Below are 13,865 nucleotides of genomic sequence, written 5' to 3' on the forward strand. Positions count from 1 at the left end.
TGGATTCGGGTATTCCGGGCGCTAGACCAGAGTGTACTCTTTTTCTGTTCAAAATAATGGGAAGTGGGGGGGGGGAAATAAATAGGTATTAACTCCAGGCGACAGTGAATTTCCATTTCTAGTTGCGATGCTGAGGGTGAACGTTATCCCATACCCTTGGCTGTGAAAGTCACTAGATTTATGCTGTTTCTTTCCCCTCAAATATACTGCGGGAGCAATTGTCCCTTTCCGCCTTTCCCCTGGTTCTGGCCGTGTGCTCGCAGATTATATGTTACATTTCATTCAGTTAATGTATCGTAACTTTTTAAAAGAGCATATTCTTAAATGTTGTATTTATGTTGCAGGAAGATGCACAGAGTTTAATCCTTCCGTGCTGGGTGAGATTGACAGTAATGGAGACTATATTTGCAGCTGGTGTTTGGCTGGATTCAAGCCCGAAGCACAATGCATGATTTGTAATGTCTCAAGTTGCAAAAATGGCATATCCGCTGTAAAACGCCATGCACTTGGAAAGAGACATGTTGAGCTATGTATTATTGTATGCAGCAGCAGCAACTCTATGAATTCATGGAATAACTTGAACAATCTGAATCAAGGCAAAGATGATGTGGTTGCTGCAGTAACCAGATTCACTCTCACGGTTGCACAGAAAGACCTTCTACATACTCTTGGTGATGTACCAAGTGATACTTTTTATAAAATGCTCCCCGATTCTAAAATTGCAAAAGAATTCTCTTGCTGTAAAAAAAAAGTTTTTTTTTTCATGATTTTCTGATGGAATTGGACCTTATCTGAAAGAGGAAATGATAACGGATATATCAAAATCTGAAGCCTTCTATTCTATTAATAGACGAGACACCTGTATCTGAGAAGAGTGCAGCAGCTTGATATTCTTATCCGTTATTTTAGAAGTGTCAGCAAATTGCTGTTGAACATCTAGAATCATTTCATATTGGACATGCCATATCACTAAATATGTTGGACTGTATTGTTGAAGCCCTAACAAAGCTTCATCTGAAAAACTTCTAGCCTTTTATAGCAATGGGCCAAATGTCATGAAGTCGCTGAAGAAAGTGAATCATCATTTGCTAGACATTAGGGGAATGTTCACTCCATAAAGTCAACAATGTTTTTTCTGCTAGATTTAATTAATGGCAGTGATATCAAATTGTTAGTAATGGACATTTATTACTTTTTCAAAAGGTCAGCAGCATAAACTGATGACTTGCAATCCGCGAATTAAATTTGCAATCTGCGATGGACACATCTTTATGAGGCATGTAAATAGTAGATGGTTGACCTTAAGTCAATCCCTTTGTAATATTATAGAACAATTCCCTGTATTGGAAGCATTTTTTTAAATAAAGAATTTAAAAAAATGTAATGCTTGTGGCGCCCAGCGATGGAGTAGACTTTGTCAGGCCTTTACAGATAAGACTAATATATGCAAAGATATTATTTTTGCAAAATATATCGAACTTGTTCACAAGTTTTTTTACTATTGTTCCAGAAAAAAATTCTCTGAAGATTTTTGATTAGCACCACTTTTATAGAAAAAAATGGCAGCCAGCTTAAGGAAATTGATCTGCGTAAAGGAGAAAATTGGTTGAAAAACCTGAGGTTGGGAGTGATACTCTCAGGGAGATGGCAAACTGGAGTAACCCAGAAAAGAGCTCAAGCTTCTTATCTCTTGAATCGAACACCTTTTGAAATCTTTGCCACTGGGTAAAAAGTTTGATGTGGCTTAAATGCCTATATCCATTATTCAAGTACGAGGCATCATCCTTGACATGCATTTGGTGTCATCTGTACCCACCATCATTGGACCCAGTAGTGCATCAAGCACGGAGTAGATGAATGGTCATCTACCAATCAGATCCTGAAACCAATGAATAGAGTTCTAAAAGAATTGATAAATATTGGTCAGAAATATTCAGTCATAAAGATACATTGGATAATGCCAAATACATTTTGCTCATTTTAATCAAAGCGTGCTACTAACATTGGCCCATGGGAATACAGATTGTGAGCGAGGTTTCAGTCTGAATAACATCTTGCAATCCAAAAGCAGCATTAAGAAAATCAAATCTGCGGCTAAGAAATGTGGGGAAATTTTTCTATGAATATAAATCTTCTAACTGCTGTGACAATGTCATGGCGACGCTATGAAGATTGAAGAATTGAATAGAAGGTTGCAGTCCACACAAATTTTGCCAAAGAAGCAGAGCAATCCATAAGTGATGGACTGAAACAAATGTTGTAGATGCAGAATGGGGAGTTTTGCTATCAGATTCAAATAAAAAAATTGCGGAAATAATGTCCCGCTTAGAAAAAAACAAAGGAGCAAATGGGAAGCTGTGTAAAAAAAAATATGGTTGTCAAATTATTAGCATTCCACCTCTCTTTAACCTGGTTATTAAGTATTCATGTATGTACACTGTAGTCAAAAGTAAAGCGTAAAACTGATTAGTAACAATGATTTTTCATGCTTTGATGCAAAAACAAAATTTCCAGATGGTTTTATGACAGCTGCTTCTTCAAACGAGGTGTCCAAAAGTATGAAACACCAGACTAAAACAGGTTGATGAATAGATGTTTGATAACAAGACTGTGCAGTTTTATTTTGAAAAAGGGGTGAGGGTTACCAAAAATATATTCTTGTAAGTGAAATTTCGCTGCTCCAGTTTATAAATATCTGCTCCAAATTGCTCAGAATCCTATATTTTGCTGTTCCGAAATAGACTTCGCCATTTCCCACCCCTGGTTTCCCTTTATCACTGCTGCTTTCATCGGTGAGCTGTCCTGGAAAAGTAATTTCAATACATTTTTCATATGGTGCTACTATAGCTATTTCATCATTTACCTTTACCAAATCTATTGCATTCAATTTAGCCATCTAAAAGTGGCATTAGATGCAGTTTATCAATTTCATGATTTAATTTGATAAAAGAATCGGTCATTCTCCTGGGAAATTTGCTTTGACGAAACTGATGTTATGGTTTCAGTATCAACTTTTTTCCCTGCTTTTGAGTCACAATATCCCATCAATTATGTTAATAGATTGTTAATTATGATAAACTTTATGCACTTTTCATCTTTGCCAACAGTGATTGCATTGCAAAGCTTTAGTAATTTTTGTTTCACGACGTGAATCACTTTGATTTGACACTATGTGCCACTAGTGCTAGGTGGAGAAAAAAGCCAGTCACTGCAAAGTTCAACTTGAGGATGGCAAGGCCCATTGTTAAGAAATAACAATGTGTGTACGAGTCGTTTTTGATTCTATATTGAAGGCAGCAAGCCACTCTTCCATGAAAGTCCCAAAAAAAGTCACAAAATTTGAGTGAAGGTCACTGATTTTTTTTATTCTCCAGAGATTTTTTAGATTTTTTCCTTAAAATCTAGGCTTTGCAGAAGCTTTGGCATCCAATATTTGTTTCTTCTCTCTCAGGTTTCTTTTCTATTTCTTTTGCTGTGGAGATATGGAGGAGCGAGTAGCAACAGAAAAGAACAATGTCAATGTGTAGTCACCTACATCAGGGCAGACATTATATGGGTGAAGTAAAAAAAAAACTATTTAGCCTGGATGAGCAAAAAAATAACTTTTCTTTCTTTGCTTGTCCACACCTCTGAACATCCATAATATTCCCCTAAAAGCAGTGTTCTCGGGATCGAGTGTTAATTCCAAGAGGGGTGTGTTTACTAGCAGGACAGTTGGGCGTCCTCTTGGGAACAATATTGGTTTTCTGTAAAAAGGCACAACTTTCCCCGCACATTGTGAAGCAGGTCTGTTGGATTTTTGGCAGCTCTGCAAGCCAGGATTTTCATGGGGGGGGGGGGGGTTCTGTTGTGAATCTACAGCATGAAAAACAATGATGGTGTGATTGTCCCAGGCTTTAGGGCTGCAGCCTTGTCAGCCCTATTCTTGTGGAGGCCAGGTGAAAAGGCGTTAATTTTTTTCCCCCACGAAAGAGTTTTTAAATAATTATAATCGATATATATTTTTTTTTACTTGCATTGATCTTTACCGACTAGTTACAGCAAACGACAAAATCATACAATATACGCATGTGACAGAATGAGAGTTGAAGAGAAGACAGACATCGGACTCATTTGCCATTAATTGTGTTGCAATGCACTATTTAGGCAAAATTTAAAGGAATACCACAGTGTTTCCAAAAGTGTGCGTCGCTGCTCTTAGGAGTGTTGTGGCGAGCTGGAAATATTGATTTGTGCACATATTTATGCTTTTAAATGGTTCTTTTATATTCGAAAATCTGCGAAACTTTTTGGAAAGCTGCCGATGAACCATGGATTACACAAGGGAGGCAGCTGACAAGAGACCCATTGGTTGCAACGCATGTCTCTGCCAATGAACAAAACAGTTTCGAACAATCTATTTATTACTATTATTACAAACTAAGACATGCATTAGTCAAGGCATTAAATCAAGGAAAAACCTTCTCTAACAGGAAAAATGCAATGTATACTTATGATGAAGATGCCGGGGTGGAAGTGACACTCGACCATGGTCATCAGGAAACAATGCTCGACCATGGATGCCAGTAGTCACACATGGAACTCTGTTATGAACCCAGGGCGTTGACGAGGAGGCGGTATCAGATCACGGCTATAGACCAAACCAGATCGCAGTCTGCAAGATCTGTGAAAGTATTAAGATCGAGAATGAGCATTAGACATCCTTGAATGGCATTCTTAAAGAACTTCCATGATGGGAACATCGGACCAGCCGAGTTGTTTGGTTGACTTCTTGGAGTTTATTGCCACTTGAGACTGAAGACTGACTTGAAGCATGGACGTGATTTATAAATTTATAAAAAATAGCAAAGTTTGGCTGTGGCCTATTCTTACAAGTACAGTTCTGTTAAGTTCATCTGTAATATGAATACAACAGCACACATTTACAAAGGCCTATAACCTATTCGCGTGGTTGCAGGAAACTTGTTTTCAGTATACACTTGGTATAGTCACTGATATTGACTGTAGGGTAAAGAATTTTTATTTGGCTTTTTTTTTTCTTTTTTTTTTTTTTGATGAACAGCATTACATTCTGCCCCATTTGTGAATATGAAGGTAATGTTTCTTAGAAAAAAAATTGTAATTTCATGTCGTTTCAACACTTTTCATAATTCTAGTATTAATACTCAAGATTTCTGGTTCTATAATTTTTAGGTTTGTAGCGCAAGGAAGTTTTTTAGATAGATCGTCATCTGAATTGGTTTTCTTGGCCACAGATAGATCAGTTTCTCAAGTATGAATATTTTTCTTAATGAATTGTGACAATATTTAATTTTTTCTTGTATTAAATATTGTTCTTTTATGTCTAATGATTGTGCTTAGCAATTTTTAAAGTGTGGTATCTATTATGCGTCAAATAAATTATCAGATAAGCTGATGTAGCTATTAACCTTTTTATGATCACTGGTATAATATTACATCCACACAAACTCCAGTGGAATCAATTCGAACAAGTTTTCTTCCTTTTTTAACCACTAAAGCTTAATAGCAACCCTATTATCTACAAAAGATTTTTTTTTTCCCACACACATTGTGTATCTTTCTACTATGTAAGAGCGAAAGAGAACACGTAGGATGAGGATGAAAAGAAGACTTAAGAGGTAGTTTTTTATCTATACTTTTTCCTTTTTTATATATTTCCTTTCTACCCTTCATTTTTCTAATGTGTGGTTAGGTTAGGACAAGGTAACAATATTGATTTTTTTAAATAGAGATGATCTTAATTTCTTGCCAAACGCTTGTACGTGAAGTGATTAAAAGAATTTTTCAACAGAATTAAACATGTACTGATTCAATGTCTTTTTAAATAGCTAAAATATATGAGGGTTGCCAATCATGTGCTAGTCGCTAGGTTTTATATTTATATTCCCTCACCACATGAGTTATCTGTTTGGGTCGCTACATGCTTGGGAATTAGCATGTATTTGAAAAACCACGTATGCTTTTACTCTATACGTTCTATAAGTATATAACAAATGTAGCTGTCAACTACACAACTTTTTTAAGCTCGCAGCTAATGTCTCGATTGGGGATTCACAAGTGGAATATAATTTTAGTGAACTTTAAATTTCCATTAAAGTAAAATCAAATCATAGAGCTGGCCTAATATATCAAGTGATTAAACTTCAAATTATTGCAGTTCATAGTTCAATCGCTTGATTAGGACCATGTTACAAAGAGAGAGGAAATATATGAGGAGGATACTCTCCTTTCCAAATAATTCTGCATGTGGCCTTTAGTCTTTTTTCCCCAAGTAAAATAAAATTAATCAGCTAACCACGTTTGACCATTCTGAAGATTGTTGTTTGAAATGTAGAAAACAATTCTCTATATGGGTGAAAAACTGACAAGTCTTTGACAAAAACCCCCATTAATACAGTATGATGCACAAGATATATTGTAAGACGAAGATACAATTTGTTTTTCTTGTATTGACATATAGATATGTTTATGTTCCTTTACTTTGTTTACTGACTAAAATTTCAGTCTCAGATTCTATCACAGCCATAAATCAAAGCTCTAATTGAAAATAGAAATTATCTGGCACTTCTAAGCCGATTGTATTATTTTCTAAAGTATTAGCAATGCATGTGATATCAAATACAAACCAATATTGGTTGTCGTATGGGTTTTTTAAAACTCATCTGGTTCAGTTATACAGACCTCGCAGTGCTCCTACTTTTCCTATTTTTTAGAAATGCCCTCCTACTTTCGTCGCAGTTGTCCTATTTTATTCCAATTCTCTCCTACTATTCCTATTTTGCCCCTCCCTTACTTTTGTTTACAGCCAATATCTTTCATTATATTATTTCTTTCAATATGCTTTCATTATTCCAACCTTTCTGCTGTGGTTCTTTCTTGCATTCAGAGATTTTATGCCGAATGTTACATCTGAAACATTTCCCTTTAAAGGATTTTTTCCCTTTTTAAATTTCTCAAGAATACACGCTCTTTACTGTCATCATTATGAGGTTTCTTCTCAGCCATTAAAAGAGTCCTGATGCTATCAACTGTATTTTTCCCAGTTTTTCAGAGCCATTATAAGGCGTTCAAATCTATCTGGTAAATGGCTGAAACTATCCCAGCTACCAATTCTTCATCAGCATTGAGCCCAGTTGATTTCAACTGTTGATGAGCTGAAATTACTTTGTGGAGATAATCTGACATATCTTTACATTCCACATAACGAGTGTTTACCAATTCTTTAATGATAGAAACTTTCCTAGAAACACCCTTATCATTAGTCTCAGCTAGAACTTTCCAAGCTTCCTTACCACTAGTTAGTTCCCTAATATCATTGAAGATGGTTTCACTTACCCCTTCTACTATATATAATAGAGCTTTGGCATCTTTTGCTACATCTTCAATTCCTGTTGCATAAGCCCATAGATCTCTTTTGATCAAATGCATTTTCATTGCAAACTTCCAATCCATATAGTTTGCTCTGCCAGTCAATTGCTTGTGGCTAAATGCACCTTGGTCCCCAGACATTTATTTCTTATCTCTCAATTTGGACAAAAGGATAAAAAAATTATTTCAATTTTGAAATAATTTGGAACAATCTTAATTTAAAACAGCTTTATTTCGCCTCATTCCCATTCTACCAGTTAAGCATAATGTGTACATGGTTACTACTTAAGCCTATTACCAACATGTGGTTACATTGATCCCCTTATTTAATTCTAAAAGTTTATCAATAGAATTAAACTTAAGCATAACATTTACTACTGTTCACGCATATTTATTCTAAACCCCCTTTGGGCTCCTGGGCCCATAACCTAAAAGGACTCCTTAAGGAGAAGAGAGCTAAAAAACACAACATACCTCTATGATAGTAGCCTGAATTTATTAAAGTAACACCACAGTAAAGATGCATAGCAAAGCGTATTAATAATTTGTTATTAATAAAAGTGTTTTTAATATGCTTTGATGCATAGGTACCCATAACTGCATAGTGGTGACATCTAGTGGGCAAACTTATTTTTAATAACATTCTCAGACTAAATAAGGGATCAAGGTTAAAAATAAAACATTCTAGACTAAATAAGGGATGCAAATTATAAATATTACACCTTAGACCAGGTACTGGATTGAAAATGATAAAAACCAAGCCTCTCGTAAGGAACCGTTCAAGTTTTATGTCGGGAAATTTCTAGTCATTTTTGATCTCCCTTCGCCCCCGAATTTCATCAGCTGTGCCCCATTACCTCCCAACACACGTCGGGGGGGGGGGAGGATCAGAGACTTACAAGAGATGCATGGAGGGCTCGTGTCCCCAGACAATCAAAAGAATTTATTTTTTGATGCCAAAAACATTTTTAAATTAAAATTTTGAAAAAATATTTTCTTATCAATTTCTGTTAATTTCAATGTTATTTTGAGGCTAAGAACTCTATTTCTTTTTAAGAAAAATACATTGCGATCCACCCTGTAAGCCATATATGGTAAACCCTTGGCCTGCGGAGCAAATGTGGCCCTGGGGTTATCTGATGTGGCCTGCCATCTCAAACCTAATTTAGTAAAAATGAACTAACCGCCACATTAACAGATCACTGAAGTGACCCGCGGCACAGTTCCAGAGCACTTGGATCTGTGAAATATTTAGATGTTATTAAAGTGGCTCTGTGGGGGACTTATCAATAGGGAGAGTGTTAGTTTAGGTACCCAGAAACTAGCAAAAGGTTTTTTCATATGTAACGCACTAAGATGCCATTAAGAATATTTCATATTTTTGTAAAGGATGGTTGACGAGGCATCATCCAAACCCCTTGTCATCAAGTCAGTAAATCTGCCCCCATCAATGCTGATGTAATACTTGAATGATCCCTAAACATCCATCTCCTCCCTGGAAATTTTTCTCTGGGATATTTCAAAATTCTCTGGAATACTTTTTGAAAATAATTAGTTTATAATTTTTTTTATATAAACCGGGACTCCTTTAAATAGTACATCAGTCAGGACAAAACACTGTGGGTTCAATAAAAACACAATTGTGGGATATAACTGCCAGTTCGCAAAAAATTAAAATACGAAATATGTACAACCTGAGAGAATCCCCATAAGTTAATTCAGAAAAAATATACGATAGAACAAATAGGTTCCAAAAATGTGCATGTGGAAACTAACGAACTAAACTCAAATGTTGTGACCTATTATCACAGTGAACTTCTAGAGGAAATAATAATAGCCGGTAGGAAACTCATTTGAAAACCCCATAGAATAGTTCCATCTGCACCATGTGCAGATGGAACTATTGCACATTGTGATATTTACATACATTATTTCCATGAAAAGAAAGTTCAAAAGGATCTAGAAGGAAAGTGGGAAAACGGCAACCCAGCACCAACAGAAAAAAAAAAAAAAAAATACCTGCTTCCGGTAAGGAACTCTCCAAAAAAAGTTGCTAAAGGAATGTGGGGATTATACTATAGCTTATGGGTGGGTGGTTTCACAGAACCTAGCACTGTGACCAGAAGTCTATTGTACTACTATAGTTGTTACAAGGTTTCACCAACCAGGGTGAAGCAAATATGGATTTCCTGTATGGTGCTGTAGACTCTGAAAGTTCAAAGACTAACAGAAATGGTTTTCTGACAGCTCTCTTGTGTCAAATAGAAGAACCTTTTTGGCAAATTGAACCAGTGTCTGTGAAAAAAACTGGCTTCTCGTGACATCCTGACGTAATTTGTATCCTGCATGCTGCTGACAAGGAAGCCTGTTTCGCACAAACGCCTGACTAATTGCTCAAAGGTTTTGAGAATCTTGTCAAACGCTCCCAGTATAATCTTTGAGCTTCCAAAGCACTCCTGTCCGCAGCACTGTGCGTGAAAAGCAAGTCTGCTTTTTCTGTGACCCTTCCTGAAAATTTTTGATTTTCTCAAGACTGAGTCTACGAATGAAACTTATATGTATTTCATTGGTTACTTACTATTACTTATCAGCTTCATGTAACTAATTGAGCCATTTATGTTGGTATTAAAACTTTTGAGATTATGAATGAAGGTCCAAAGAAAGAAATTGACTTGCAAGGAAAGGGTCTGAAATGTCATCCTCAAAAAGCTTCGAAAAAATTACCACTAATTCTACTCATTTAAATATGCACAAAAATATAAATATCCGGCAGATTATTATAGGTCACTCAAAAAATATTAATTTTGAATGCTAATAGAGGCCAAGAAATTTGAAAAGCCTGAAATATGAAATCCCACAACCCTAGTCTTACTAACATCATTCAAACATATGATTAGGTACAGTAAAGAAAAAGAATAAGTATAACCTCTCTTTTACGTTTATACAACATTTAGCTTCCTTTGCAATTGGTTCCTAAACATTTTAATATTAAAATAATTCATTTATTCAACACAACCTCAATTATTCGACATTTTCCACTTCGACTCTAACTCAATCTTTTGAAAAAAACATCTATCAAATGAGCATAATTTTTGTATGCAGTGAAACTGCATTGCTACGCCAGTACTTCTTGCTTATTGTCACCGCAATTGTCAAATTTTAGGGATGATCGCTGACATATACGAAAATAGCCAGTGTGCTGGCTAATGGATATTTAGAGTGGACTTTTTAATTTTGTGTGTGCGTGTGCGTGCGTGCAGCGTTATCCTCAAAAGGTAAAGTCCACACATTGTAAGCATTTGGAGGGTACAGGTCTGCAGATAAAAGATCCATATACGGTACACATACACAGTAAGTTTTTTGGATTGTTTCCTGTGGAATTTTCTTTTGTTATGGTGCTTTGCTTGCTGGCTGTGTCAAATCCTCCGTTCATGATATAGACAAAACGAAGTGTTCTTCTAAAAACTCAATTTTAGAAGAATTCAACAAATTTTAAATTCATGATGAAATTCGATCTTGCAAAACAGTTGAATATCCCTGTCAACTTTGAAAACTATTTTTAAAGCACAGAAACAAAAAGACCAAGATGGTGGTTGCAAATCATCTACTGGCAAAAATAATTAAAGATGGGAAATTTTCCCAAGTTGAAGATTTTTTTGAAATTTTTTACCCAATATTATGCTGCAAAGGTCATGAGATCGCCTGGATTTTATTTCTTTAAGTGATTTGAAATTATTTTTCCCTCAAGTGTTATTGAAATATTCTTTAAACCAGATGGAGATGCAATTAAACACACTGAATTTTATAATATTTTAATGCCTCTGTGTGGCAGGGGTGGGGGAAAGTCATTCTCTCTTTAAAAAGTCTCCTAAAAGACCTACACATTAATAGGACGTTTTGGCTCTGCGTGAACAGTGGGAGCCACTGTTGGTCTGGAAGCTTCTTGAACGTCGTATAAACGAGGTTCCACTGTTACTAGAGTTTCTACGGGGGAAAGGCTGGAAAAGAAGTTCAACACTAATATAAAGCCAATAAGCTCGAGAGGCGACTGTTGTAATTTTTAATAGTTTTTTGCAACTTTAATAATTGAACTCTGCTGCTAATTTTGTTTTTATGTTTCTGCGTGAGATGAAAATGTACTTAAATTTTTTCATAATTTTTTGAGGATGACGCCTTCTGACCCTTTCCTTGTAAGACCAGGAGTACACTGTAAAAGTTTTAGAAACGTTCTTTTATAAAACCTTGAAATGTGCAACCAACATATGTCGCATTCAAGCAATTTTCAAGTTGTGTAGATCTTTTATCAAACTAATATAGTGTAGAGTGTAATCCCGGCCTGATTCATGGAATATTCTAATTTTTGGATTAAATTTTAATAATTGTTGGTATTTTAAAACTTAAAAATAAAAATTTACATAAAAATTTATCAAATGAACTTATTGTAATGGCTTTCACATTACAACTTTTTCCCAAATTCTAAGCTATCGGTGCTAAACTAAACACTTCTACTTTGATTTGTAATATTTTTCAATATGTGAAAGTAATTCAATTATACATGAAGATATAAACCATTTTTTGAATAGAATATTATGACTTTGAAACATTTTCTTACATCCATAAGCCTCTCCTTTTCAGTTCTTCTAAATAATTTTGCTTACTTTGAGTTCTGAAATTCCGGGTCTCAGGATGTTTCCCCGGCATAGTTGTGGTCCTGACCCTTACTTTATCAATAGGTTTGAAAAGCTTGTCTCAAAAGTAAAAATGGCAATACTGATAGTTCAATAACAAAATTCTTGACTTCTTGATATTAAATAATTTACATGTTACAACAAACTTCAGTTTCAATTACACTGATGAAAAGGCCTTCATTATCAACATATTAGTGGAAACTTATGTTGATGTTTAAAATTTTTTCCATTCATATGTTACTTTTCAGCAGTTTCTCAGCAAAAAATGGTTTTATAGAATCTTAAATATTGACTTTAAAATGGTTTGGCAGTGTTTTAAAAATTATCTTGTGAATTGAGAACACTTACTGATATCATTTCTCAATATTCCAAGTGCACTTTTAATTTTTGCTTAAAATATTTAATTCCTTTAAATTGCTTTGAGCTATTTTGTATATCTCTATAGCAAAACTTTGAATTCACAATGTATTTTTCATCAGATGGTAGGATTAGATGTCAACAGTGGTTATCAGATATGGTATGGCACCTTCAATAATAGTGTAGTGACCTCTGTGTTAACTGTTCCAAAATTTTTTAGAGATGACGATGGTATAATTCTGAGACTATTAAAACCAGCACGGGGACGTATGGAGAAAAATCTGGTAAGCCTTTAAGTTTATAAAATGATTTCTAATTACAAAGTTACCAGATTCATTTTTATATATGTGTGTGTGTGTGTGTTATAATTAGGATAAAAATATAAGAGAAATGAAGATGTATATAAAAAAGAGGAAGTGAAAAAGTATCTTTTTGAATGACAAGTGCTAGTGCTGCTCACTTGTTCTATCAAAAACATGTTACGGTCTTGTTCCATCAAATAACTTTGTATATATTTTTCTCATGCTTTTTTGAGCTTATAATCTGAAGGTGTGTGTGTGTGTGTGTGTGTGTGTGTGTGTGTGTGTGTGTGTGTGTGTGTGTGTGTATATATGTATATATATGTGTATATGTATATATGTATATGTATATATGTATATATGTATATATGTATATGTATATGTATATATATATGTATATATATATGTATATGTGTGTGTGTGTAAAAATATATAAAATTATTTATTTCAAATATTGCATTTTTCATTGCTTTTTTTAATCCATGTTTTTGAGAAGGCGGGAACAAGGGTTGGCATTTTTAATTCATTTAGGCATAGCCACCCTTCAAAAATGCCTACACTTTTCGAACCATGCATGGATTTCCCCCTGATGACAACCCACTGCATAGGTTCTATTTCACTCTCAAAAAATTCTATTTAGAACTTGTAAGAATGTTTCATCATAGGTGGCATAGGACCTCTGATACAAAGTGGGAGAGGGCTCATGTGGCCCGAGCCCTCTAGGTTCCACTGCTACTGAAATATTGTATTTAATGAACTTTGAATTAAAATTAAACAAAATAAATTTTTGAGTAATTTTATTTTTTATTGTATTATATGATTTTGTCCTGGGGGGTAACCCCGCCGCATAGAAAATTGAACATTCATCACTACTGACCAGCTTCAAGCCAATGTTGGCTTGTCTGAAAAAATATTTAAAGGACCACATCTACTAACATTCAGAAATTATGTGAGAAAATAATTTTCATACACCACTGTAATCGTTAACTATTTCCCATGATTTATACATCCATGAAATAAGTCATCAGGCAATTCAAGAAAAATACTTGTAAATTTCAGATCAATTCATTTATTCACGTACAATTTGTGATTAAATTACTTAGCTTATTATTACCTCCATATTACTATTAAA

General features: G+C 34.8%; 1 protein-coding gene across 3 annotated transcripts in view; it reads left to right on the top strand.

The window, feature by feature from the left end:
• LOC149080570 (uncharacterized) overlaps positions 1 to 13,865 on the top strand; it is a 106,048-nt gene that overhangs the window by 72,829 nt on the left and 19,354 nt on the right. For all 3 annotated transcript variants that reach the window (XM_089239704.1, XM_089239702.1, XM_089239705.1), the window contains 2 exons: positions 5,194 to 5,272; positions 12,557 to 12,718. In XM_089239704.1, coding sequence (XP_089095830.1) covers positions 5,194 to 5,272; positions 12,557 to 12,718 — 241 coding nt within the window. The remainder of the gene's footprint in view (positions 1 to 5,193; positions 5,273 to 12,556; positions 12,719 to 13,865) is intronic.

This window comes from Pholcus phalangioides, unplaced genomic scaffold, assembly GCF_987345545.1.
Source record: "Pholcus phalangioides strain wild (caught in Gottingen) unplaced genomic scaffold, Ppha-v1.0 ptg000011l_1, whole genome shotgun sequence".
Classification (NCBI taxonomy): domain Eukaryota; kingdom Metazoa; phylum Arthropoda; class Arachnida; order Araneae; family Pholcidae; genus Pholcus; species Pholcus phalangioides.